Genomic DNA, 25,534 nt, shown 5'->3' with positions numbered 1-25,534 from the left:
GCGTAAGTCACGAACCCCTATCTCCACTAGGAAGGGATGTAGTTATCCACTAGCGGATGGTTGTGACATCACTGCACTACTCATTCGTCATAGATGTGCTCGCAAGCACTGTGGCTGGCTAGTTGTGCCAGCTCTAACGCTCTGCGGAGAACTCTGGACTCCGAGTCATTATTGGCGTCCAGCTTAATGGAAGGTCCCTGATCGCTTGCAAAGGTCCACTTCAGACTTGTTCACAGCCGGTCGCAGAGCAGTAATTCAAACATCACGGAGAGCCGACTGGGTGTGCAGAAAATAACGCATCTAAGAAGAATGCCTAAAACGTCTATTGGCATCATCAATGGACAGTGGGATCAGTGGGGTCGATTGTCTGGATGTTACCTTCCGATTACTTCCGATTGGTTGTGATATGCATGTGAGCGGCTAATCATGCCTTTGCTAACAGCGTTCCTCGCAGGAATCTCCATGGCCTGGCTTCCGTCGGGACACTAGCAATGCGGATGAGTTCCCTTAGACGACCTTGTGGGGACCGTTGTCAGTCCGCTGTCAGGCTCCGGGTTCGCCCGGGTCGACGACGACCTGTCGGATACATCACGGGCCATGCCAACTTGCTGACCTACCTCTAGTTCCTTATGTCCTCTAGGGTCTCCTGCTCCGCTCTCGTCTGGCTTCAACTGAGGGGGCCCATCCGCACAAAAGTGGCTCAAGTGTCACTATGGCTGAAATTTATGGCTGATAGAGAAGCCAGGCGATGGGTACTGAGCCCGCTTTCAGCACTAGGCAGGTCGTCATGCATGATTGGATGGAGGGATGGATGCTTGTAGTTGGGCAATCACGTTTTGGTGATTGTCCCCAATATGAGTTTGCAGTAAAGTGTGACTGGCCGCCGGTGCCGAGTTCTCGTTGCTGAACCGGATAAAGTATGCGGCCGAACAGTTAGGCTCGCCATTCTCGCCAGAGATATCCGCCGGAATCTAACAAATGCATGAGTGCGGATGGAAAAGCTTCAATGCTTGTCGTTCTGACTTTCTTCGCCAGCATTACTGCCTTAGGGTAAAGTTTGTCCATTAAATATAGTAGAAAGAAGTGACTATCTACATTATCTACCTAGTCCTCCTCTTTCTCTTCTGTTTCACCGGTGGTCTATGTCTAGATATCAGTTCCGGACTCATGTACTTCCCCGCAACCCATGAATCCTCCCGGTCCGGTCTGCCTGTCCAGTGCAGCATGTACTCCATCTTGCCGTTCCGTGTCCGAGTCTTCAAGACATCTACCCCTTCCCTGAACCCTTTATACTTGTCTTCAAAATTTTCAACAAGCTGTCGGCCATCTTGTCCACGTCGTCCGAGCAGAACTCTCCGTTGAGGAAGTTCCAGATGCGGCGCGGGTCGTCAAGCGGGATGTGTGGGTACCCAGGCAAATGGTGTGCGGGGAGGCGGCCCATACCCTCACTTAACTCTAGGTTTAGCTGGTGTTCAACACTGAATGGTGGCGATAGCTGAGAGGCCATGATGCTTGATAGGGACGCATGAATCTCGAGAGGCGTATGTTGTAAGAGTCGGATAGGCGATTGCAGTCGAATTGGTAGTCATGGCATAGGAATACGCCTGGTCGTTAAATTAGACCACATGAGGCTCCGACAAGCGTCGACGCATGTCAGCCCAGCCCAGGTCAGCCCAGCCCAGGTCGGCAGACTCCTGATCTGAGCCTTGCACTTCTCAGCCACGCAATCATGGAGGGGTGCCAGGCCGCTTATGTGTTCTGCAGTGCGCGCATATCTGGAAAATCCCATTTCGCCTGTTTCGCGAAGCAAAGGTCAGATTCTCGAAGGTGGGCGCCATAGAGATGTCGACACAACTTTTCATCATAGCGAGCTTTGTTGCTCTTCCGCTGCTGGCATCTACCAATGGTTCTGGGGGACGCATCTCTCACAACGGCAAAGGGCAGGTTCCAAGGGCGACACATGACCCCAGCGACGCTTCCGTGATTTGACTGTGCGTGTGGACTGGCTCTCGGACGACACCCCGAACATACGTGTGCTCCTGTACGGGTACGACACGAAGCTGCTGCAGAGCAACGCCAAGTCGTCCGTGGAGGATTTGGGACGGCGTTTTCTAGAAAGCTTGACTGCGTTCCGCACGAGCGACAAGGTGGGTGCTCTGGACGCAGACACGGGGCAGACTAACGACCCAGCAGACCGAGCGTCGCCCGATCATTCTCATAGGCCATAGCCTCGGTGGCCTGCTGATCAAAGAGGCAAGCTGCCTCGCTCTTCTTCCGATACCAATGCTGACCCGGGGCAGGCACTGATCCACGCCGCCAGAAGCCCTGCTAGTCGTCCGACCCACCGCCTCTCGCACGTCTGCTGCGGACTGCTGTTTTTTGGGGTGCCCCAGCTGGGACTGTGGAACGGGAAACTCGCTTCTGTGGTAGAAGGGCAGCCCAGCGAGGCTCTTATCCGCGCTCTGGTCGTGGACGACGAGTCTGAGCCCTCGGACTTCCTCGCCCGCATGTCGGACGACTTTGCCCGGTGTTTCCAAGGGCGGCTGCGCGTTGTCTCCTTCTACGAGCGCAGGCTGAGCGCGACTGTTGAAGTACAGCCTCCCACTTGTTTGTGAAGTTCGCGCTGATCACGTCATCCAGATGCAACCCGACGGCGCGCTGCGGAAGTCGGGACCGCCCGTTCTGATGGTGACGAGGAAGTCGGCGACGAGTACCGGCCTGACCGTGGTGCCCGACGAAGACATCGTTCCTTTGGATGCAGATCACTCAGGGCTCGTCAAGTTTGAGTCCCGGCGAGACGATGCCTATGTTGTTGTGAAAGAGCGGATCAACAGTCTTGTGTCTGGTGCTGCTTGGACCGAAGACCGTGGGTGATCCCACGTTTTCAGCCCAAGGCATGTCTCCTCTCTGAACTGACTTGTGCGCAGCTCCATCGGCCCCGGCGTCTCAGCGAGGTAGTCGGGTCGTTGCCACCCAGAACGGCTCTGCTTTTGGCGGGCAATACACGATCAATGGAGGCAGTCTGTCGCAGGGAAACGTGATGAGCATCTGAAAGCATTTGGTGCGAATGATGGGGCTGAGGCGGTCGGAATGGTGGGTGTCGGAAAGCGGGCATGTTGACCTACGAACAGCAGAAGAGGGGCCTTTAGTCGTGAATTCGTCTTTGCATCAAAAGCCTTCAGCTCGCTCGCTTCACAAGAGCAAATCCAGGATCAACACAGACACAACACTCCTGAGTCAATGGGGTGAAGTCAAGCTTAAGACAAATGAAGTTAGATCGTGGCTGAGGCGACAGCGGGAACTCAACACATGAGTCCATAAACTCGCTCAAGATCGGATTGCAGCTGAGTCTGACGGATGGCAGCCAATCCTCGCATGTTCATCCAAGAGCAGACAATCGAGTTGGAGTTGCTGTCCGAGACGATAGACAGAAGCGAGGTTTGGGCCGGCGAGGGTTTTGCCTGGGGACGCTTCTGTGTACCTAGAGTATGTGTCCCTGAAGCCAGGCTCACTTCAATTGGCGCGGGCCAGGTTCTGCGAAGTTCTTTTGCACAAAACGAGTCACCACGGCCGCTCCATGGCCTGCGACACAGTGCGTCCCTGGCGCTAGAGGTAGCTCCTGACAGCGTCGCTGGCATTCGCGCTGCATACACTACGACCGTACCATCTGTCGGCCTGCCGGCATCTTGGCTCACACCCAGGCCCTGTTGTGCACGAGCCAGCACACTTATCGCGCTGCGAGCACATGGAGTGTTCTCATTGCAGATCATGATTGTGCGCTCGGGCTGCGATCCACTGCACGATAAGTTGACAATATTTACCGTCAAAAGAGTCGGGATGGCAACGTAGCTTTCAGTCGATGCCAATCGATGCATAGCTCATCCCTGTCGGGTTGTTCACCGCTGTCCCTGGGCAGAAGCAATGCGATTTGACTCGCGACATGGCTTCCATCATAGCTTCTGGTTGGACCATGAATGATACGATGTTGCTTGGTCCGGCGCCTACTCTCGGCCGTATCACCTGCGGCTCGTCACTCGCTCTCGGGCCCACTTACAGGCAGACCAAGTGGTGACTGTTATAAGCGACAGTCGGTGTCCCGTCTTCTAACGTCGCCCGCCCTCCGCCGCGTCTGTCACATCCCCAGATCCACCCCTCCGCCTGATCCTTCCACAAACCGCAACATGAACCCAGACGTACCACCGAGTTCCGACCCTTTGGACAAGCTTCACAGAAAGGTCCGAGAACACGTCGATGAAGCTATGAGAACTATGCCGCTAGACCCGGAAAAGAGCCTCACTCTAAATGCATTCTTGATTCTCCTCCATTTGCTGGCCATGCTTGTCAACATTGCGAAAGACTTCGCGGATCAAGCTGGTTCAGACCAAATGGGGGCGGACGAGATCGCTAAGCTCTTTAAGAAGAACGGCTTGTATGATACGTCAGACTTCGATTCCATATTGAAATATGCCAAGCTTCTGAAGTAAGACCCGAGCACCCCACCTGGATGACTTTGCTGACATGGAGTAAGGATAATCTCTGGGCAACTCGACATGTACTTGCAAGATCTGCGGAACCCCGTAGACGCCCAGGGCAGTAGATCGGGTTGAAGGCGCGCTCAGAGGATAAAACAGATTGTATCCACCGACTGCTGTCTTTCATGACTTGCTTGGGGGTTGCAAGCCAACTAGTAATAGCTGAAGTCAAGCATCTTGTGCGAATAGGATGAAGGAACTTCGTTGAGTCAGAGGGGTATGCGGCTAGCATAATGGAATTGAGCGGGCTTACGCCCCCCATACTGCCGTTGTGGCCGCCGAAAACTGCTGCAATTTCCTTTGTGCCGCCTAGTGCCGCGAATCCAGAGGCTGGGTGGCAAGCGTGACATGTACTGACGAAGAGGTTCGTCCAGAGAGTAGAGTATTTGCCCTCGGAGCGAGCATATTTGTCAGACGCACGCGAGACTCCTAAATTGAGGCCCTGGCGATAGGAAGCTGGATCCCTGTTTGCAGTGGATAAGGCAACTACAAAGGAGAGTGCGGGAACTCGGCGGAATAGATATACGTGTTACTAGGACCAAAACATCTTCAAGAAGGCTAATCTTCACAAGAGCCCTTCATCATCGTGCGGCCAGCGTCAGATGAGCCGGGTTACAGAGCCGCCGCAGCATCCGTCAAGGTCTAGACAGTTGTGACCGGCGATAACCAGTGGAGACTGTAATGCTGATAAGCAAAGCTTGATATGCAGACAAGACACCAAGAGAGAATGCTTTCCGGTTGTCCGAGTGTCACTTTTACAGACTTACTTGTGACAGGTTCACCTATCTTCTGTACACAAAATTACTGCACGTCCCTGTGTGATTGCAGCCTCCTCGGACAACGAAACACAGATCCATTGCTCTTGTGGTCCAAAGAATAACGATCTAAGATTGCAAAGCAAATTACAAATAGAAAAGTGCCTGAAGCCCTAAAAAATCGTCCAAACCGGCATAGCCGATGTCGGCCATAAATTTCTCCAACTCAGCGGCTGACATGAAGTTGAACGCGTGGAAAGCCAGCCGTTCTTTGTAAGAGTCGTCTGCAAGGTTTCCACTACGGCTGAGTACCTCCACCACTGGGTGGTGGGATCGTGCCAGTGCCCACATAAGTGGCGTGAAGCCACGATTATCGCGGTAGTTAATCATCCTCTTGCTATTCTGAACCAGCAATGAAACTGTGTTTTCCTTGCCTTTCCTGGCCGCCCAGGAAAGTGCTGTGCGACCCTCTGTGTCTATCAAGTCAACGCTAACCTTACTTGTGCCGAGGAGCAAGATTACCACGGCCCCATGTCCATTGCTTGCCGCCCAGGAGACTGGCGATCGATTGTGCTTGTCTGATGAGTTGACGTCGATCTTCCCTGTGTCGAGGAGCATCTTGACGACGCTTTCGTGTCCATTTTCGGTAGCCCATGATAATGGTGTTAGGCCGTATTTCGTTTCTCTCAAGTTAACCTCAACCTGGCCCGTACTACAGAGCTCTGTATTACAGCCATATGTCCGTACCGAGCTGCCCATAAGAAGGCTGATCGATTGTCCTTGTCTCGTGAGTCGACGTCGACCTTCCCGATTTCGAGGAGCATCTTGACGATGCTTTCGTGTCCACCTCCTGCAGCCCACGTGAGCAGTAGTCGGTGTCTACTTTCTGCAGCCCACGAGAGCGGTGACTGATTATCTTTGTCTTGTGAGTTAGCAGTAAAAGGACAAGCCGTCGCTGTCACCAGAGGAACTACTGCTGTCGGCAGATGAAGCATGTGCCGGCGAGTCGCGCATGTGCTGTTCTAACGCCTGGCTGCTGCCAAAGGTTCGATCGCAGGCGAAGCAGTAAAAAGACAAGCTGTCGCTGTCACCAGACGAACCACTGCTGTCGGCAGATGAAGCATGTGCCGGCGAGTCGCGCATGTGCTGTTCTAACGCCTGGCTGCTGCCAAAGGTTCGATCGCAGGCGAAGCAGTAAAAAGACAAGCTGTCGCTGTCACCAGACGAACCACTGCTGTCGGCAGATGAAGCATGTGCCGGCGAGTCGCGCATGTGCTGTTCTAACGCCTGGCTGCTGCCAAAGGTTCGATCGCAGGCGAAGCAGTAAAAAGACAAGCTGTCGCTGTCACCAGACGAACCACTGCTGTCGGCAGATGAAGCATGTGCCGGCGAGTCGCGCATGTGCTGTTCTAACGCCTGGCTGCTGCCAAAGGTTCGATCGCAGGCGAAGCAGTAAAAAGACAAGCTGTCGCTGTCACCAGACGAACCACTGCTGTCGGCAGATGAAGCATGTGCCGGCGAGTCGCGCATGTGCTGTTCTAACGCCTGGCTGCTGCCAAAGGTTCGATCGCAGGCGTAGCAGTGAAAGGATGAAGCATGTGCCGGCATGTCTTGCCTATGCTGTTCTAGAGAGTCCTTGCTGCTGAAGGATCGGTTACAGTTGTAGCAGTCAAATGACGAGCTGTTGCTGTCAGCAGACGAAGCATGTGCTGGCGAGTCCTGTAGGTGCTGCTGTAATAACGTATTGCTTTTAAAAAAACGTTTACAAACAGTACAAAAGGAGTTGATAACTGCCCCTTTGTCAAGGAGCATCTGGACGATCTCTTGGTAGCCCTTAGAGGATGCAGCCTGAAGAGCATTGCCGTACTCGCCGCCCTGAGCGTTGACGTCTGCCCCTTTGTCAAGGAGTATCTGGACAATCTTTGCATAGCATCCTTCAAGAATAAATGGAAGAACCATCATTACACAGCCTCCTGAGGATGCAGCTTGAAGAGCGTTACCGTAGTATCCGCCCTGGGCGTTGACATCTGCCCCTTTGTCAAGGAGTATCTGGACGATCTTCTCATGACCTCGTGAAGATGCAGCCTGAAGAGCGTTACCGTAGAATCCGCCCTGGGCGTTGACGTTTGCCCCTTTGTTAAGGAGCATCTGGACGATCTTCTCATGGCCTCGTGAAGATGCAGCCTGAAGAGCGTTGCCGTCCTCGCCGCCCTGGGCGTTAACGTTTGCCCCTTTGTCGAGGAGTATCTGGACGATCTTCTCATGGCCTCCTGAAGATGCAGCCTGAAGAGCGTTACCGTAGAATCCGCCCTGGGCGTTGACGTTTGCCCCTTTGTTAAGGAGTATCTGGACGATCTTCTCATGGCCTCCTGAAGATGCAGCCTGAAGAGCGTTACCGTAGAATCCGCCCTGGGCGTTGACGTTTGCCCCTTTGTCAAGGAGTATCTGGACGATCTTCTCATGGTCTCGTGAAGATGCAGCCTGAAGAGCGTTACCGTAGAATCCGCCCTGGGCGTTGACGTTTGCCCCTTTGTCAAGGAGTATCTGGACGATCTTCTCATGGCCTCCTGAAGATGCAGCCTGAAGAGCGTTGCCATACTTGCCGCCCTGGGCGTTGACGTCTGCCCCTTTGTCAAGGAGTATCTGGACGATCTTCTCATGACCTCGTGAAGATGCAGCCTGAAGAGCGTTACCGTAGAATCCGCCCTGGGCGTTGACGTTTGCCCCTTTGTCAAGGAGTATCTGGACGATCTTCTCATGACCTCGTGAAGATGCAGCCTGAAGAGCGTTACCGTAGAATCCGCCCTGGGCGTTGACGTTTGCCCCTTTGTTAAGGAGCATCTGGACGATCTTCTCATGGTCTCGTGAAGATGCAGCCTGAAGAGCGTTGCCGTCCTCGCCGCCCTGGGCGTTAACGTTTGCCCCTTTGTCGAGGAGTATCTGGACGATCTTCTCATGGCCTTCTGAAGATGCAGCCTGAAGAGCGTTGCCGTCCTCGCCGCCCTGGGCGTTAACGTTTGCCCCTTTGTCAAGGAGTATCTGGACGATCTTCTCATGGCCTCCTGAAGATGCAGCCTGAAGAGCGTTGCCATACTTGCCGCCCTGGGCGTTGACGTCTGCCCCTTTGTCAAGGAGTATCTGGACGATCTTCTCATGACCTCCTGAAGATGCAGCCTGAAGAGCGTTACCGTAGAATCCGCCCTGGGCGTTGACGTTTGCCCCTTTGTTAAGGAGTATCTGGACGATCTTCTCATGGCCTCGTGAAGATGCAGCCTGAAGAGCGTTGCCGTCCTCGCCGCCCTGGGCGTTAACGTTTGCCCCTTTGTCAAGGAGTATCTGGACGATCTTCTCATGGTCTCGTGAAGATGCAGCCTGAAGAGCGTTGCCATACTTGCCGCCCTGGGCGTTGACGTTTGCCCCTTTCTTGAGGAGTATCAGGACGATCTTCTCATGGCCTCCTGAAGATGCAGCCTGAAGAGCGTTACCGTAGAATCCGCCCTGGGCGTTGACGTTTGCCCCTTTGTTAAGGAGCATCTGGACGATCTTCTCATGGCCTCCTGAAGATGCAGCCTGAAGAGCGTTGCTGTACTCGCCGCCCTGGGCGTTGACGTTTGCCCCTTTGTTAAGGAGCATCTGGACGATCTTCTCATGGCCTTCTGAAGATGCAGCCTGAAGAGCGTTGCCGTCCTCGCCGCCCTGGGCGTTGACATCTGCCCCTTTGTCGAGAAGCATCTGGACGATCTCTTGGTGGCCCTCTGACGAAGCGATTTGTAGAGCATTGCCGCACATCTGGCTCTGAGCATTGACATCTGCCCCTTTGTCGAGGAGCATCTGGACGATCTCTTGGTAGCCCTTAGAGGATGCAGCCTGAAGAGCGTTGCCGTACTTGCCGCCCTGGGCGTTGACATCTGCCCCTTTGTCGAGGAGCATCTGGACGATCTCTTGGTAGCCCTTAGAGGATGCAGCCTGAAGAGCGTTGCCGTACTTGCCGCCCTGGGCGTTGACATCTACTTGGCTAAGTAGTAGCTTCCTCACTGTTTCTATAAGCCCCTTAAGGCACGCATAGTAGAGCGGAGATGCATGAGGCCGGCCCAGATTGTCGTCCCATCTCCTCTTAGTACAAAACAGCGTAGCCCACACCTGAAATGCTTTGCTGTTTTGCAGAAAGCTTAAAATCGCTACTACAATGTCACCTGCAACTTCAGCTGGTTTTGCATAGTCCATCCAAACGTCTGCCGCGTATGGAGCCAACGGAAATTGGTTCCTCAGTTCAGGTCCTTTATCCTCTTCCACGCCTTCAAGGTATAGCAGGCAAGTTTTTGTGATACTCACCTGAGCTTGTACTCCGCGAAAACCCTCAATGTCCTGTTGTAATAAGTACTCTTTGACTGAGGAATGTGCTAGGTGTAGTAGGCCTTTCTCTCTTGTAGCACCTAGAGGCTCAGTAAGAACGACTAAGCCTGGGCAGAATCTTGTGATGTCCATTGAATCAGACAGTCTGTCCCCTGGCTTGAAGGGCATTCCCTCCTCAAGACGAACAGCCAATACATCCACAATCTCTGGTACGGTGAGAGGTCTGTCTGAATAGGCAAGAAACTGTAACAGTCGGATTGCTTTCCTCTTGCGGTGTGAAGGTATCTTTTGCAGAATACGGTCGTATGTTTTATTGAGGTCTGACGGCAATGACTTAAGAGTGGCCTCAAGCTCTTCCTGGTCAAAACATGCCTCTAGACTGTTCAATTGGCATGCCGCCCACCTGAACCTAAAACTGACATTAGTATCATGTGCTTCCGCAGGACACGGCGTGGATCGACCCTACATTCCGTCCGCTTTTTCTCCTACTTCCCTCTGGATCTGTTGCAATACCGACGGCATTGAAGTCCATTTGCTGAATTCTCTGCTTGTTGCAAGCCTGGTGCTGATGTAGGACTGGATATCCACGTTCACAAACTCTAGATCAAGCGGGACACAGTTGGTTTTGCCAATCCAGCTGCCAAGATCCTGTAAAAATTCTTCTTCTGGTCGCCCGGTGGCAATAAGCTGGACATGGGGAAGCATAGAGCTGGAAACAAAGTTTTGTATCCACCTGAGTAGTTCAGCTCTCTTGACGCACTCATCCAACGCATCGATCATAATGCAAAGTCTCCCATGAGCTTGCATCATCGCTTGAAGGCACTGAGAAAGTGCTTGTGTTGTTGGCTGTCTTCGTCCGTCATCATGGGAGGTTAGGAGATTGTTGAGTTCCTCCCTTGATTTGGACCGGCTGACGTAGAGCTGAAAAGCGAGTGATCGGCACATGGCGTTTAGGTTCTGTTTGCCTGTATCGGTAAAGTCGAAAAAGAAATTCAGCGTAACACGGTCGTCCATCTGCGCTAGATGATCAAGGACAATAGTGCTAAGGACGGTTTTGCCACTGCCAGTCATCCCATGGAGCCACAGATGCTGGCGAGATCCACATTTCCACTCTCTGAAGGCTGCGCTCTCAAGGAGCCATGTACCAGTGCCTTCGTGCCGGTTTTCTCTCGCCTGATTGGAGTTGACTGACGTGTCAGGGGGCGATAGCCACTCTTTGATTTTTCGAATGTGGTTGTTGAAACTCATGGTATCGACTTGAACCATCATCTCGTCTGTTGTCGATCTAACATGATCCAATGATCCTTCCACTTAGTCTAGTTAGAGTTACTGACATCGAAAAGAGTTAGGACACTTACTCGAGCTCAGGACTTCCGCCATTCTCCTTTCAGCCTTGATCTTGTTAGGTGGGATTTGGCGAAGAAGGTCTTTGGCGTACGCTGCAGCCACCATGGCCGCAAAACCCTGCCACTCCTTGCTCTTGTGCGAGTCGGCGTAGTCACATATACCCCGAATGACCAAGCAGGGGAAGTGATTCATTAAGCCGGCTGCCTCCATCTCGAAGCACAACACGTCCTTTTCGGCCGCCAGTTTATCCCGGACTAGAGCGTCCTTCATCAGCTGATTTGCAGAGGCGATTAGTCCGTAGTGAACGGCCGGGTTGTCTTCGTCCTTGTCCCGCTCGTGACGCAGTGATAGATGTAATGGATTGTCCCCGCACAGTTCAATGCAGTCTTCCTCTATGCCTGGAGCATGCACAACGTGCGATTTATATAGCCTGTCGCTGCTAGGATGTGGCTGTGAGTACTTCTTTTGAAGTCGCGGCCACTTCTCAAGAACCCTCATAACAGCCTCGCTAAGCTGATGGCCGTCGGCCTCATACATGGCCTTGAGTCCGGCTACGGCCGACTGCAGTACCTTCGGCGGTTGATTCAGAAACCCTGTTTCTAAGAAATTCTGGTTTTGTATCGTCTTGCCAAAGTCGTACTGGGAAACTCCGCCTTTCCCGTGACGCGGACTGCTGACTACGACGTCGCCAAGGCGTATGTCGTGCTTTGCACTCGGCGCGCCGCCTCCGATGCCGACCATCAATCCAAGTCGGATGTTAGGAAAGCTGTGCAACATATCTCTAGCGACAACGGCGGCCGAGGCTATACCATATTCTCCATCAGGCAGGACGGCAATAACAACGTTGTGATTACCAAGCTTGCCTAGTGCGTAGATGTTGCTATCATGCTGGGAAACTTCTCTCGGTCCGTCGTGTCTCTCGTCAAGAAAGGCCCGTGCAGCGACGAACTCGGTAGTGAGGGCGCAGATCCAGCCAACAGTGTAATTTTGAGGATCTGACATCTTTGTGCAAATGAAGATTTGTAATAATATCTTTGTCTCTTCGCAAGCGTTGAATGCACTGTAGCATCAAAAAGGGTGAACAATTCTTAGAAAGTGCAGCCTCTCTTACTTATGCGGCACTTGACAGGAGGGACTGACAAGGATACTAACCAGTGGGTCTAACGTCGTAAAGAGCTAGCTAGAGGTGTGGTATGTCTCGTCCTAGAGTCTTACCTGCATATGCATTATTGCCTGTATATGCAGCCACGTTGCTGTTTATTAGCTGTGTTAGTCTCAGCTTGCTTGACTGTGATGCTTGGCTTGCCAGCCTGCATGACATGGTCGCATGTTGGTGACTGGTGTCTATGCATAGTGATTAACAGGCTGACATCACAGCAGGCGCTCGGGTTTGTCTGCCTTTTTGTTTCTAATAGGCTGCTATACGCTTTGTGTCATCTGGCAGGGATTCTGCCTGAATCGCGGCACATCGCCCGCCTCGGTACTAAGGAGCAGCTCCTAGCTGGTACGCGCCTGGATGTTGAGGGCAACAGGTATGCCGTGCGCACGAGACTGCATGGGAGTATGTGAAAAACGGCCAGTGGGCGGAGTAATGACGAACGCGCTAGCCAAGGCGCTACGGGAGGCGTCGGAAAATGGCAACGAAGCCGGTCAACTGATGCCATGGCGGACGATATTGCAGCGAGTATAGGAGGTGGTTAACATTGATTTCCCTCGGCAGAATCCACACGTGGAAGGGCTCGAAACACACCTGTAATTCTCGCTCGAAAAAGCCGCAACGAATGTACTGGTGTAGCATCTTGTCGAAGGGGCAGGTATCCTCGAGGCCGGCAGGGTACCGGGCGTGCGAGAGGGCAACGTGTACGCTCCTTAGGGACCGAGCGTCCGATCAACGAGACACAGATCGGCACGGCAACAGTGACGCATTTCAACGGCTTCAAGGCGAGGGCAGTAGTGTCACTAGACTCTGGGAATGCTAGCACTCCAGAGGAAGGGCGTTTTTGAAGGAGGAGGCCCTGCGCAATTGGCCGGCTACCTGTCCTCAAGGGTTCGATGGGCTTCGAAACGCCGTTGGTGAGTCCTAGTACCTTTTTCGGGGACACATCAGGCAAGGCAGCAGTCTCCTGGCGGAGTTCACTTAGTCCTGGCCAACGGTAAGGGGTCGCAGCTTGCATCTGGCCCTATTTCCAACAGAGACCCTGGCTCGCGGACTATTACAAGCAAGGATCTCGTTAAACATGCCAAACAACTCGCAAGGGCACAGCACCTGCTAGCCTTAATCTGCGCCGACGACCCTGGCGAGAAGCCTGAACACATAATACGCAGCTTTTCCAATGTTGTAAATCAGACCTTAACTCACCAACCTGTAAATATGTCGATGCGAAACTCCACCTGGTGTGGAATGACCCCCGCACCTTCATCAAGCCACTGCCCCGGCACATCGAATCACACCGGTTCTAGAGTGACTATCTCTGCAGGCCGGCTGGTGGTGAACGTGAAGCGCGTGTCCGATGAGAGCCGTTGGGCTACTTGCGCACTTACTACCATCTCGTCAGACACGAGCCCGACTGTCGCATCGCCTTAGACACGAGCCTATGCCTTGTCCCGAGCGACACACCTGGGAGCGTTTTTGCGACTTCACATCGAACCTAGGCAACACCTCAGAAGGGGACGACTCCTTGCGTCACACTTATGGCGTGATACGCTTCACGCGGTTCAACTTCTATGCCCCGTTTCTCCTCGACAAGTCGTAATTCCAGAGGGTCGTCATATTTGGACGTTGTAAGAGAAACAGTGAAGTTTGCCATGGCAACGGGACGACTCGATATGCAGATCAACCAGAGGCGAGACGAGAGCGACGCACTATCACACAGTCAATACCAACCACCGACAAGCCCTATACGCACTCTTGTGCCACCGACAGCAGGGCTCGCTTCAGCTGCCAAAGAGAAGGACCTGAACACTTGGAGGAGTTGGCTCTAAGATTGCCTGTCACTAGCCACACGAAGAACCGCAAACACTGGAAGGAGTAATCAAAGATGACACAGAGGGAAATGGATCTTGTCTACGGCCTTATTTGAGACCAGGGTAGACACCCAATAAGGGGAGCATGTGAAATAGAAAAAAGAGCTCCTTATAGCTTAGCCAGGGCGTATTGAACTCTGTGTGGTCTCGGCAAACCTTTCGAACCTGGTCGCGGCCCGGCCAAGTGTCTACGACTCACGGTCGATTCTGTCGACCAAAAATATCGCACCGTCTGGTGGTATGCTTTTGTGGCCCTTCTGGACCACGTAACACACGTCATATTTCTCCTCCGGGGATTCGAGTACTACGCCCAGTCTCAAGCAAAGCCGGTCTTCCCTCCGCGGATACAACAAGTTTTTGCCAAGCGTCGTTCAACGGCAGGAAGTTTGAGTTATTGGCATCGTCCTCATCGTTCCACTGGCCTTCCTGTGGTATTTTTTCATGGTATAGGCGTTGGCCTAGGGCCTTACATCCGATTCCTCACAGAGGTTGCTGGAGGAAACAGTAACGGTCAGACTGGTGTGATTGCCTTGGAGATTCTGCCTGTTTGCTTCCGGTTGACTGGGCCGCCGCTTGGTAAAGAGGCTTTCCTTCGACAATTCAAAGCGATACTGGATCGACATGCGTGGTCAGAGTTTACACTCGTATCTCACTCGTACGGTTCTATATTATCGACTCACGCCATGCGATGCCCGGAGATACAAGCGAGAATCCCCCGTGCAGTGCTTGTTGACCCGGTGAGCATAATGCTGCACCTTCCTGATGTTGCCTATAATTTCACGAGACGCCGACCAAAGACTGTCAACGAGTGGGTGATGTGGTATTTCGCGGCCACAGATCCCGGAGTTGCGCATTGTCTTGGCAGATACTTCTTTTGGAGGGAGAATGCCATCTGGGCCGACGAGCTAACTGGGTACGGCGAAGTGTCAGACTCTGCGAGCGATGAGCGGATCAAAGAAAGGCGGATTACTGTGTGCTTGGCTGAGCTGGATCTGATCGTCAATACGCGTGCTGTCGCCAGGTATCTGGCTGGTGGAGACTGGACAGAGTGTCCCGCACGGTTGCGAGGCGAGCAAGGTCGGCACAATCATGTCGAGCCACCAAATGGGCCTGTCCAAGGCGTGCAGTCCTTCAATCATCGTTCGTCCCATTCAGGCATTAACATTATCTGGTTGCCGGAAAAGGACCATGCGGAGGTTTTCTTTTCTGGACGAGACAGAGCACGGGTTGTGGCTGTCATACGAGACTACTGCCGAGCATGAGATACGCTTGGCAGCTGGGGTGATGTATATCATGCTCCTGAAATCTTGGATCTACACTAAAACCCGCGGCTGATGTCTGATGATGAAAGCTGCGTCTACTGCATATTCTTTTCGCGGTAGTTGAAACACCAGATTCGGTGGTTCACGAGGATCAAATCGCAATAACCAGGAGATGACGCCGCTTTCAGCAATTTATATCGTTGAATGCATGTATGAAATGACTTAGAGGCTCCGAAATTGTCTCAACGTCGCTCAGTAATCGATTTTGACCTCACTCCACTTTTACCGAATCTGTATTTCTGTCTGTGAGTGTTACAAACCATCTTGTCGACCCTGCTAACTTCCTATCAAAAGAAACGCAAATCTTCAATTTATATTATAGCTGAATTCTAAATGAAGATACAGATGACTACATGCAACAAAATAAAAGAGATGGAGGGACGGACGTGTTTTCCTGGCAAACGCAGGTAGGGGAAGCGTCTAACCCCTTTTCCCGGAAAGCGCAACCCCTGTCTGTGCTTAATCATCGAGTGACCGAATCCTAACATCAGGGTTCCGTCATGTTTGGTTCGGCAAAGTGACTGCTTTGACCATCGGCGCCTCCTCCGGACCGCAAGCGAGATTGATTGGCTTCGCCGTAAGACCTCACTCTCACTCTCTATCTCGGCGGCGGGCTTCTCCGCTGCACATGCTACAACATAGACCGACAGAGACTTATCCCATGACAGTAATGTCACAAAAACACGGCTTTGCCTGTCCAGATGCGGCACAACGGCCAAGTTTCAATAGGAAGGACACTTTTCGTTGTCCTTATCAGTCTTTCTTCAATCTCCCGGCTTCTTTGTCTCACCTACTCGCCATCTCACGATTGAGACCTATCACTCACGTGGGTTATTGGACCTGACAGGAGGCGATGATTTTCTAAGAGCTTTCTGAGTCGCTCAGTCACTCTATACTATACCTCTCTTCTTGCCCAAAAAAGACCGCTCTATACCTGCATTGCCCAATTCAGCATCTTATACAATCACCCAATCAATCATCCCGCTTTCTTCCCAATCCTCGCTCTGTGTACTGCAGGAAATACTCTACTGTTCACGACCACTTCGGACGGACGAGGTTGAATCATGTCAAATACAGTAAAGTTCAGGCCGCTGTTGCCGCTCGTCGCCGCTGCCAACGGCCCGCCGCCGACAGCGCCCGTTGTCACAAGACCACCAATGAGGAAGAGATCACACGTCTCAGCCGCATGTAACGGTACGCTAGCCCCTGCCGAACTTAATAAGCTTGACCTCTGATACAACAACACATAGGCTGCCGGAAGAGAAAGGTCAAGGTCAGCAGCAGTATCTCTTCCTAAGTTTCGCTGCGTTACTGTTGTTGTTGTTGTTGTTGTTGTTGTTGTTACAGATACAGTCAAGCAACATCAAAGCCCGGCTAAAACTCATGACAGTGTGATGGCGTTCGACCGAGCTGCTATACCTGCATGACGTCAAATTCGCCATGCGTTTACCTCGTCCCAGAGGGCCTCTCGCAGAGGCAAGCCCAGAAGCAGAAACTCGACTACGTGTCCAGGGCCCATGAGAACAGTCAACGGGTGTTAGAATTGCTCCGGGCGAGTCGGGACGGCGCCTCTCACGACATTTTGAAGCAGCTACAACACTCAGAGCACCTTGACGAGGCGGTCCAATCGATAGCCGACGCTAGTCTCTTGCTTCCCAAGTCTCACGAAAAAAGACGTGAGTTTTCCAGCAAGTCCAAGACACGTCAAACAGGAAATGCGGCAGTCGAGCAGTCGCTAACGTGATGGCTTGTCGCTCGTAGGAGTCTCGGCGGATTTCTCCTCACCCCCAGGGCCGGGGGACTCGACTTCCGAGTCAACAACTCAGCCACTGTCAACGTATGTTCCAGACGTAGGGTTCATGGAAATAACCCTTGAAATCTGCTGACTGATCGTCACTTTAGTCATGATAGCTCCAAAAGAGACACGTCAGCCGGCAACTCCGAGCCGGATCATGTCCTTCCAGTTTCGCGCTGGACCACCGTTTCTCGGGACAACAAACTGTTGACCCATCTTCTTGATATGTTTTGGATGTGGGACAGCACCCTATCCCACCTCGCCGACCAAGAGCTCTTCATTGCCGATCTAAGCGCCACCTTACCGGACCTCTCAACGGGTCAGCCCCGAAGCTTCTGTTCGCCCTTTCTCGTCAACGCAATTCTTGCCGTGGCTTCTGTTCGTGGCTAGAAATCCAATCCGCGTGTTGAATCATACTGTTGGGGCCCCTTTCGCTAACGGGTTTGCGTTTACACGACCGCAGCTACATGCAACACGCAAGAGTTTCAACCCACACTCGGGGGATTTCGTCGCGCTCGGCCACGAGTTTGCCCGCTGTGCTTTTGACTTGCTCGAGTCCGAGAGACGTTCGGATTCGAGCTCGTTAACGCTGCTGCAGGGCGCGGCCATTCTCTGGCTCTTCGCCAATAATAAGGGCGCTCGAGCATCCCCCACGCAGGCCGCCAGCCTCGGGGGCGTGGTCCAGCGCACCTGGTCGAAACTTGGTCTTGAGACCGGTGGCCCCATGACCTTCAGGGTTTCCGGAACGAGTGAGGCTCAGAACGTCAAGATCTGGAAGGCGGTCTCTCACATGACATGGGGGTTCTATTGCTTCTTTGCGTACGTACTCCCTACCGCCCACTGCCCCCTAGTGCATGCACATTGCAACTAATCAGGCGCCCACCTCACACAGAGAAATGGCGGCATTGTTCTCTCCAGACATGTTGGTTCCGAGGCCTCAAATTATGAAGGTGTTCGAAGACGTGGAAGCTCAGCAAGGGCTCTGCTCGCCAGCCTCTTTCCGCTCCACCTCCAATGACAGCCTGGATAGCCAAACTTCACATCAGTTGCAGCTTTTCAGTGCCAAATGCTCCCTCTGCGAGATTTCTAACCAGTTCATGTCTGGGTTCTCGATGAATGAACAGGCCTCGCTTCTGGATAGCAGACAGTGTACGGCGTTGTACAACAAGCTCCTTTGCTGGAAGCTGTCACTTCCCAGCCATCTTATGACGAGCAACAGCGTCTCGCCATCTGTTTTACTGCTCCAGCAAGTCATGTTACATCTCTTCTCTCCGATACCGAAAGCAAGAAAGCAAGAAAGAAAGAAAGAAAGGAAACCCTCTCCGGAAGCTTCCAGCTGACAGCTTTCCCCACCAGAGCAACATACGATTTCGTCGCCCTGAGGCTTCTCCACAGCTACACGAGCCACGCCGGCACCGACCTATTTGACGGCCGCAACGCCGCCTCCCTCCTGGTCCTCCACGCGAGCTCCATGATGACGAGCTTCTGGATATACCGCAGCATCTACACCATCAAGCACGAGTATTTGGCGGCCGAGTACTGCTCCTTCGTCGCGCATGCCCTTCTTCCGTCTCTCGAGACCAACGCCTCGACGCCCGTGGTCCATGACATCGTCGGCATGGCCTGCTGCGTCCTCAACGACATGGCGTGTGCGGGCGTCTCGGGCCGCGCGGGGGAACTGCTCGAGGGCATCGAGGAGAGGGCGAGGGCAGCTAGGATCCGCGTCCCGGCGTACGGTAGGCAGGAGGCAAACCTGGAGGCGCACGGAGGCCCGCCCATGGTCATGTTGCGCGGTGTGGGGGTTTCAACGGCGCCGAGGGCAGGATGTCGGACGGCCGTCACAACGTGAGGTTCGGCAAGACCATTGCTAATATTTTCTAGGCTTCAGCCAACAAGTGACCTGGAAATGGGGCTTGGGCTGGGGGAGAGGAAAGAGGAGTGGCGGAGAATAATGCTGCACTTCGCACGTCTGGGTAATGCTTTGACCGTTTCTTGCTTGGAGGTTTCGCAACGGTTGCTTATGGCAACGATTATCATGGCTTCCACGGAAATGACTGGGTTTACACGGGACGATGGGAAGGGGTTTGCCCGCAGGAGTATGTATAATGTACGACGGATGGGGACTTGATCACAGTGACAAGTATACCAAGGGGGGGCCTTTCAATTCATTCCAAAGTTTGACAAGAGATAAGGGTATGATCCTAAATGTTATCTTTTCCGTAAAGTTCCAATCACTTCCCTCATCTCAATCGCCTTGACGCCTGGAAGAAGACAACCCATACGATCCAGTCCATCATATCTCAGCCGCCGCGGCGGACGGCTCGATTTCCTCCCCGCGGATCCATATCTTCCTGATTTTCCTCGTGGCGGTAATGTCCTCGAGCGGGTTTCCCTCGATGAGCACCAGGTCGGCCCGGAGGCCACCCCGGACCATGCCGCGGTCGCTGAGCCGGAAGGCCGTGGCCGCCACGCAGGTCGCCGAGCGGAGTACATGGAGCACGGGGATGCCGGCCTCGACCAGCAGGCGCAGCTCCTCGTGCAGGCTCTCGCCAAAAGGGATCCGGGACCCCGGGACCGGGTTCGCCGTCGTGCCGGCGCAGATAGTGACGCCGGCGTCGTGGAGTGTGCGCACGCTCTGCGTCGCGTTATCATAGCTGCTGCCGGGAACGAAGTCGGTGTGGGAGTGCTCGACAGGGCCCTGATTTGCCGTGGTCTTGTCGGGGCCTGGGGAGGAGATGGCAGTAGTATTGTTTGCGTTGGAGTCAATGGCCGACGCGCGCCGTCGCATCATGGTGAGCGTCGGCACGAATATTACGTTCTTGGCCGCCATTTTGAGCGCCAGCGCGGTGTCAATGGGCGCGTCCAGGGGCGCGTGGGCAAAGACGTCGAAGCCGGCGAGCAGGGCGCGCTCATAGGACGCCTTGCCAGCGGTGCGGGCGATGATCAGCTTCCCGTGGGCGTGGGCAGCGTCGGCGAGGGTCTTGAGGATGTCGTCGTCGAACGAGTCAGGGTCGACCGGGACCCTGATGAAGTCCGAGCGGTCCGGGCCACTGGACCTTGACGAGACAAAGGCCATGCCATCCTCGCGCGTCCGGATAACGTAGCCGTCTGGGCTGTCGTACAGCCGCGGCTGGTAGCCTCGGGCAGGAGATGCTTCGGTACCGCTGGTGAGGAAGGTCGATAGTCCCGTTCTGCCGGCGGCGTAGACGCGCATGGCCTGACATTGCTGGGTGGTGCTGCTCATGTCGAGGATGGTTGTGACACCCTGGCTCGCATACGTGCCAAGGGCTGCGTTGGCGCCTTTGATATTGGCATAGACGTCGATGAGACCGGGTATGAGTGAGCAGCCTCGGCCGTCAATGACAAAGTCGGAAGTCTCGGCGTCGGAGTCGTCAGCCATGTAGTTTTGAATATTTCCGGCGGATCGCGTAAAGACAACATTGCCAGGTTTAAGAATGTTGTCGCTATCGAACATGCGGACATTTTGGATCAATATTTTGACCATTGCCCCCGTTTCTTGTGCGCAGCGTTCTCGTAGATAACTTCAGGGGTCAGTTGTGCTCTCCATTGAGCGGTACTTTCAGAAACCGGGTGCAGTAATGTCGCGTTTGGTTGTTCAGCGAATAGATGGTTTGGTGATCCAACAGGGCAACTCGATACACTATTTGATGTTGCAGATTTGGAATGACGATTACAGGAGCTTGATGACATGTTCACAGACAATGCTCGAACCCGGCGTATGTACGCAACACCTACCCTACCGGTCACTGTCAAAAGACTGTGGGCCGAGGTGCCACACAATGACAGGTTGTCAGGTCATTGGAGAAGTCCGATGCAGAAAACTAAAAAGAACGTACTGGAAAGAAAATTCCGTACAGCCAAAAACCAGAGTTGCTCATATCCCTACAGGGCATGTCCTAGTATTGACCGAACGTCAGAGGCTGGTCATGTCAATTCGGGGGAGGGAATGGGGCGATGTAGAGAAGTCGACAACAGGAGGTCTGGTAAGCCAATGGGAGACTGAGACAGTCCGGAACCCTCCCCGCTAGGCCAACCATGTTAAAGCGTTGTGTATGTAGTTGGAAATATTCCCCAAATTTCTAACGTTGGCGACAACCGTTGTTTTCGGCGGGGGCGGCGTTTCAATTGGGTAGATGCGTCGATGCCGAATCTGGCATGTCATCTGGCAGACGGATCGGCTCAAGTTCCATAAGTTGCAAACTGAGGCCGGGGTTTGGTTCGTGCATCAGAGAATTGTCAAGTCTTGACATGTCGGAGACAAGCACCCGAACTTGTTCTGATACACGTCGGAAGTCGTCTTCATTGTGGGAAAACTACGGGCGCAACGTGATCCAGGAGGAGGTATGTCTTCTAAAGAAGCAGACTTGAAGGTTGGAGAGGAGGATGAATTTTTGCCGCATTCTGTGCGCGCACCGGACTAGACAGGGAATTCATAAAGGGATTGCTGATATTCGTGTACATCAACATGAAATCCCCCAAAACATGACAAGCCGCTCCTTAGCTGTTGGGTCTTAAGACTCATTCGTTTCGCTCGTCTCACGGAGGTGGAGCTCCCAAAACCTGTGCAACAGGTTTTCCGCCTGCGCCGCGGAAGGATCCGTCACGGCCAGGTCCAGATCCACGACCCAGTAGACAGGAACCTGGTCGGGGATCAGGTGGTGCTTTCCCCGCAGCTCGAGATCCCTCCTGATCGCTCTCGTCTGCGGGATGTCCATCGCGCCCTTCTCGAGGGCCATGGACAGTAGGCTCAGCGTGATTCCCTTGGCCAGGCGGAAGCCGGTGTACAGTGTCTGGTAGCGTGCAATGCAGAGGCGGAGGTAGAACTGCCAGTCGGGCGCATGCCCAGGAATATTTGCCTCGGTGAGCATTGCGTTGGCGAGATACAGCAGCGCCGAGTGCCAGAAGAAGGAGTATGCCGACTCTGGGTGGTTGTACTGGTAGAAGAGGACGATTCTCTGCAACTGTTTCACGGATGCCGCGTAAACAGCATCCGGGGTGGACTCTTCGGACTCTAAGGTAGAGAGTCGCTGCCAAGGAGCGCCGTTGTGCTGAAGAAGGGGCCGGAAGAGGTCGATGATAGCTGAGTGGTGGTAGATGCTGGAGATTGCAATCTGCGTTAGCCAAACACCCCAAAGCAGTTGTTAACCACCGGTAGCTAGGTCTTAATTACTGCAGGACCACAGCGTGATGTGTGCACTGGTCCCCCTGAGCCAGCTCTAGGGGTAGGCTATCTGCCCACATCAGAAGCCGTCCGTACGTCTCCTCGGCGAAGGCTAGAGAGACAGCTTTGGCGCAAGGGGTCTGTTTCGGCCCGTACATTATTTTGACCGCGTCGTGAACTATCTGGGAGAGGCGACAGTGCTCCTTGAGCAAGCTTGCATTGTAGATTCGTCGTTTGTCTTCTTTGGATATGGTGTCGGCATCTCTCGCAGCATGTATGCTGTCGCCTGGCAAGGGTCCGCTGGGTGGGTGCTCGATCAAGCGCTGATGGAGCTGTGTCGAGAAGAAGCTTTGTCGGGATCATTAGCTTATGTACTTCGTTCCCAAGAGGCATTGCACGAATTCTAGAACTGCAGTTTCGGGCAACTGAATTGGAGGGCGATGGAGACCAGCAGTGGAAAGGGTAAATCCCCTTCTGCGGAAAGGAACGAAAGAAGAGGGCAAGGGAACGAAATAGCAAAAGGGCAAGATGACAACGGAAAAAGATGACAAGGGGCAAAAGAAACGAGTCCAGAATCGTTCCATCAAATCGATGCCTACGTACGTGAGACAGGCGAATGAAACCCAAGCAATCTGGGACTTGGCCTTTCGATAGTTTGCGCTATTCTCGAGATCGAGCCGTGAGTCGTGAGAGGGGCCATCGTTAAAGAGTTCGAGCCTTTTGGACATGTCCAAGAGGTCGTCGAGGAACTCGACATATTGCGCCCCCGCCCCAAGGGAGACTGAAGTCATCAACAAATAATGCATCGCTGCCACAGTACAGATGCTGTCTTCGACTCGGGCCTCCTTGCTCCTCCTCCACAGTCCCTTTGCTTCTTCGTAGAATGAGTAGCCCACGACAGTGGCCTCGGGCTCGAAGGCTGCGTATCCCTGCTGTATGGCGGTAAGACTACACATAAAGCAACTCAAATGGGGCGCTGTCAGTATTAAGGCCACTTACACAAGCCCAGGCTAATAGCCCGCTGACGAGAATCCGAGAGCAGAATTCGTTCTTACCGAGCAGCCCGTCCAGGAGTAGATCGACGTCAATCAGCGGCATCATCGGATGGTCGGTCTCGAGATAGAGGTGCAGGACCGCAAGGGAGAGTTCGTTGGTGATGGGCACATCCGTCCATTGTGATATGTCGACACTCAGTAACCGATTATCGTATACTGTCGATGGATTTCGTGGCCCGACTCGGCCCGTCGAGTTCGAGCTATCCCCTCGGGGGCGATGAGCGTACGACGAAAACGAATTTGCGGTTCTGAAACCAGGGTTGGAAGTCAGCGGGGATCTTGTGCTTTTGGAACCAGGGACAAACGGTGGCACACAAGGGATTTCAGGGTTGTAGGGGGAAAGAAGATGGGCTGCGTTGCCTGCGCTGCTTAGGGACTTAACAGAGAGCCAACGTACTCAGTCGGGCCACTTTGACTCTTGTTCCAGACAACCTCCCTCGGAAGCAACAGGAAGTCCAAATCGAGTTTGGATGGCTGAAACGGCGGCCAAGCAGGATAGGCAACGGGGTGCCTCATCATCAACTCAAATTCCAAGGAGGACTGGGTGGGTAGTAAGCTTGCCCTGTTAAGCGCAGCTAACGACAGGCCGGCATCGTAACTCCGCAAAGCAGAGGATATGAGGGCTGGATCGTTGCCGGTTCTCAGGAGCTGCAGACCCTCCAGAGCCTCGTCTTCGGGGACCCTCTTCAGGATTTCGAGCAAGTCAGCGGCGTCGGCATTGCTCAGAGACTGCTGCTTGTCAACGAGCTGGAAGCCGACAGGAATGGCCTTCAAAATGGTGTCGGTGACTACTCTGTACTCGCACTTGAGCCCACGACGCAGGCATTGGGAGCACTCTGGTTGGCTGTCGCACTGTGTAACAGGCTAACTGTCAGTGTTGCCCTGTGCACGAGGCTGAGCCTAAGAGAATTTTGGCCGGTTGGGAGCCGGGGGGCGAAAGCTTATCAAGTAAGCGGTTTGTTTGCTTACGGCCATCTTCTTATCCCGGCAAAAGTTGCAAGCTTTGGAGGCATAGGACCGGCGTCTCTTGCGTCCATTTGAGTTGCCATCATCGCGGTCCGTGGCATTCGGCTCGAGGGGTTGGGCAGTTCGTGGGAGAAGCGGTCGCTGCCGGTGATTGTCCACTGGCATTCGAATGCGATGGATGGTCGGTCAAGTTTGGTATGTCGTCGACACGGTTTGAGCTCGGGAACGTCTTTGCAAGTAGGTTCTTATTAATGGAAAATACTGAGCGGAAGATTTTGGTATTCGGAATAGTTGCTTGCCATGTTGCCGGTCGGTCTTGAGGACGAGAAGCGGAAGAGATTGAACTCTCAATCCGGCCAGAGTGCAATCCGACTCCTTTGCCACACCTTGAGACTAGTCACGCTAGTGTCCTAGGGAGGACATCGGTCCCCCGCACTCGGGCCACACATGGCTTATCCCATCGGGTGCTGCTTGACCCCATTTTCGCCAAGCCCGGAAATACCCACTAATTATCCACTTTTACTCCGCATTCAAAGGGATACATGACAGTACGTCATGTACCCCTATGATTTCCGACCTACCTTCACCACTAAAACCACCATTTTGGTTAATGCTGTGATGTCTTCTAGCGATTCTGATGCTTCTGACGCTTCTGTTACTTCTATACGCAGCTGTATAGTAGTTGAGGTCCTTCCGGAAGACCTTACTACTGCCTGTAATACAGACTGTACGCCAGAGCGCTGTGACGCAGCAACAGTCCGGCCCCACGAACCTCCAGCTGCCGAGCATGGTCTTCCGGGCTCCTTCCGGCCCTTCAACGTGCCGGCCCGGGCCCAAGAGGTACGGCAGCTACCTGCAAGCCCGCTAGAACTATTCGTCCAATACGTTCCGCAGGGCCTCGTGGAGCAGTGGGCCCAGTGGACGAATGCGGCGCCGTTATCTAAGGAGGGCCCTAGGGCCAGAACGTCTAGAGTGTATAAGTGGAGGAAGACTTCAGTAGAAGAGATCTACCTCTTCCTAGGGATCCTATTATATATAGGAATTCATAGGGAATCTAGATTATCAACCTACTGGTCGACCCAGCAGCAAAAGGAGGATCCTATCCACCTATTTACGCGGTTTATATCCCGGGACCGTTTACAACTACTACTCCAGCGACTACGGATATTTAACACTGCTGAATTCCAGCCCAGCCAGCCAGCC

At 53.5% G+C, this 25,534-nt stretch overlaps 9 protein-coding genes across 9 annotated transcripts; 4 read left to right on the top strand and 5 right to left on the bottom strand.

Annotated features, from left to right (window-relative positions):
- Positions 1–1,842: 1,842 nt before the first annotated feature.
- On the top strand, positions 1,843–3,293 carry CDEST_14388 (uncharacterized protein; the record flags this gene model as incomplete). Its single annotated transcript, XM_062930544.1, has 5 exons — positions 1,843–1,875; positions 1,971–2,147; positions 2,301–2,591; positions 2,641–2,866; positions 2,928–3,293. The coding sequence occupies 5 exons, from the start codon at positions 1,843–1,845 to the stop codon at positions 3,050–3,052; spliced, it is 852 nt and encodes a 283-aa protein (XP_062786595.1). The 3' UTR covers positions 3,053–3,293.
- A 597-nt stretch (positions 3,294–3,890) lies between these two features.
- CDEST_14387 (uncharacterized protein) lies at positions 3,891–5,255 on the top strand. The gene is made up of 2 exons (XM_062930543.1): positions 3,891–4,480; positions 4,529–5,255. Exons 1-2 carry the CDS (start codon positions 3,975–3,977, stop codon positions 4,605–4,607), a joined length of 585 nt encoding a protein of 194 aa, XP_062786594.1. The 5' UTR covers positions 3,891–3,974; the 3' UTR covers positions 4,608–5,255.
- A 179-nt stretch (positions 5,256–5,434) lies between these two features.
- On the bottom strand, positions 5,435–6,046 carry CDEST_14386 (Putative ankyrin repeat-containing domain superfamily; the record flags this gene model as incomplete). The annotated part of the gene is made up of 1 exon (XM_062930542.1): positions 5,435–6,046. The coding sequence occupies one exon, from the start codon at positions 6,044–6,046 to the stop codon at positions 5,435–5,437; it is 612 nt and encodes a 203-aa protein (XP_062786593.1).
- Positions 6,047–6,217: 171 nt separating this feature from the next.
- CDEST_14385 (Putative Zinc finger C2H2-type, ankyrin repeat-containing domain superfamily) lies at positions 6,218–9,217 on the bottom strand (the record flags this gene model as incomplete). Its single annotated transcript, XM_062930541.1, has 2 exons — positions 6,218–7,006; positions 7,058–9,217. The coding sequence occupies 2 exons, from the start codon at positions 9,215–9,217 to the stop codon at positions 6,218–6,220; spliced, it is 2,949 nt and encodes a 982-aa protein (XP_062786592.1).
- A 1,749-nt stretch (positions 9,218–10,966) lies between these two features.
- Positions 10,967–11,989, bottom strand: CDEST_14384 (Putative nucleoside phosphorylase domain-containing protein; the record flags this gene model as incomplete). Its single annotated transcript, XM_062930540.1, has 1 exon — positions 10,967–11,989. The coding sequence occupies one exon, from the start codon at positions 11,987–11,989 to the stop codon at positions 10,967–10,969; it is 1,023 nt and encodes a 340-aa protein (XP_062786591.1).
- Positions 11,990–14,039: 2,050 nt separating this feature from the next.
- On the top strand, positions 14,040–15,273 carry CDEST_14383 (Putative alpha/Beta hydrolase; the record flags this gene model as incomplete). The annotated part of the gene is made up of 2 exons (XM_062930539.1): positions 14,040–14,049; positions 14,197–15,273. Exons 1-2 carry the CDS (start codon positions 14,041–14,043, stop codon positions 15,271–15,273), a joined length of 1,086 nt encoding a protein of 361 aa, XP_062786590.1. The 5' UTR covers position 14,040.
- A 697-nt stretch (positions 15,274–15,970) lies between these two features.
- Positions 15,971–18,977, top strand: CDEST_14382 (Putative zn(2)Cys(6) fungal-type DNA-binding domain-containing protein; the record flags this gene model as incomplete). Its single annotated transcript, XM_062930538.1, has 7 exons — positions 15,971–16,527; positions 16,584–16,606; positions 16,724–17,073; positions 17,236–17,506; positions 17,592–17,947; positions 18,021–18,277; positions 18,376–18,977. Exons 1-7 carry the CDS (start codon positions 16,398–16,400, stop codon positions 18,975–18,977), a joined length of 1,989 nt encoding a protein of 662 aa, XP_062786589.1. The 5' UTR covers positions 15,971–16,397.
- A 444-nt stretch (positions 18,978–19,421) lies between these two features.
- Positions 19,422–20,633, bottom strand: CDEST_14381 (Putative metal-dependent hydrolase, composite domain superfamily; the record flags this gene model as incomplete). Its single annotated transcript, XM_062930537.1, has 1 exon — positions 19,422–20,633. One exon carries the CDS (start codon positions 20,631–20,633, stop codon positions 19,422–19,424), a length of 1,212 nt encoding a protein of 403 aa, XP_062786588.1.
- A 704-nt stretch (positions 20,634–21,337) lies between these two features.
- CDEST_14380 (Putative zn(2)Cys(6) fungal-type DNA-binding domain-containing protein) lies at positions 21,338–24,677 on the bottom strand. The gene is made up of 6 exons (XM_062930536.1): positions 24,335–24,677; positions 23,763–24,217; positions 23,310–23,613; positions 22,914–23,242; positions 22,320–22,658; positions 21,338–22,246 (listed from the first exon to the last, which is right to left on the bottom strand). The coding sequence occupies exons 1-6, from the start codon at positions 24,494–24,496 to the stop codon at positions 21,661–21,663; spliced, it is 2,175 nt and encodes a 724-aa protein (XP_062786587.1). The 5' UTR covers positions 24,497–24,677; the 3' UTR covers positions 21,338–21,660.
- Between the last annotated feature and the right edge of the window lie 857 nt (positions 24,678–25,534).

This window comes from Colletotrichum destructivum, chromosome 10 (assembly GCF_034447905.1).
Source record: "Colletotrichum destructivum chromosome 10, complete sequence".
Classification (NCBI taxonomy): domain Eukaryota; kingdom Fungi; phylum Ascomycota; class Sordariomycetes; order Glomerellales; family Glomerellaceae; genus Colletotrichum; species Colletotrichum destructivum.
Note: the sequence above shows the minus strand (reverse complement) of the source record. Positions and strands in the feature narration are given on the sequence as shown.

What these genes read in the sequence shown, in the direction of transcription:
- CDEST_14387 (XM_062930543.1), top strand. Translation starts at nt 3,975, where the DNA reads ATGATACGATGTTGCTTGGTCCGGCGCCTACTCTCGGCCGTATCACCT. An exon ending in AAATATGCCAAGCTTCTGAA is followed by an intron (nt 4,481 to 4,528) that starts GTAAGACCCGAG and finishes ACATGGAGTAAG; the next exon opens with GATAATCTCTGGGCAACTCG.
- CDEST_14380 (XM_062930536.1), bottom strand. Translation starts at nt 24,496, where the DNA reads ATGCCAGTGGACAATCACCGGCAGCGACCGCTTCTCCCACGAACTGCC. An exon ending in AGTCAAAGTGGCCCGACTGA is followed by an intron (nt 23,614 to 23,762) that starts GTACGTTGGCTC and finishes CCCTGGTTTCAG; the next exon opens with AACCGCAAATTCGTTTTCGT. An exon ending in CATCACGCTGTGGTCCTGCA is followed by an intron (nt 22,247 to 22,319) that starts GTAATTAAGACC and finishes TGCAATCTCCAG; the next exon opens with CATCTACCACCACTCAGCTA.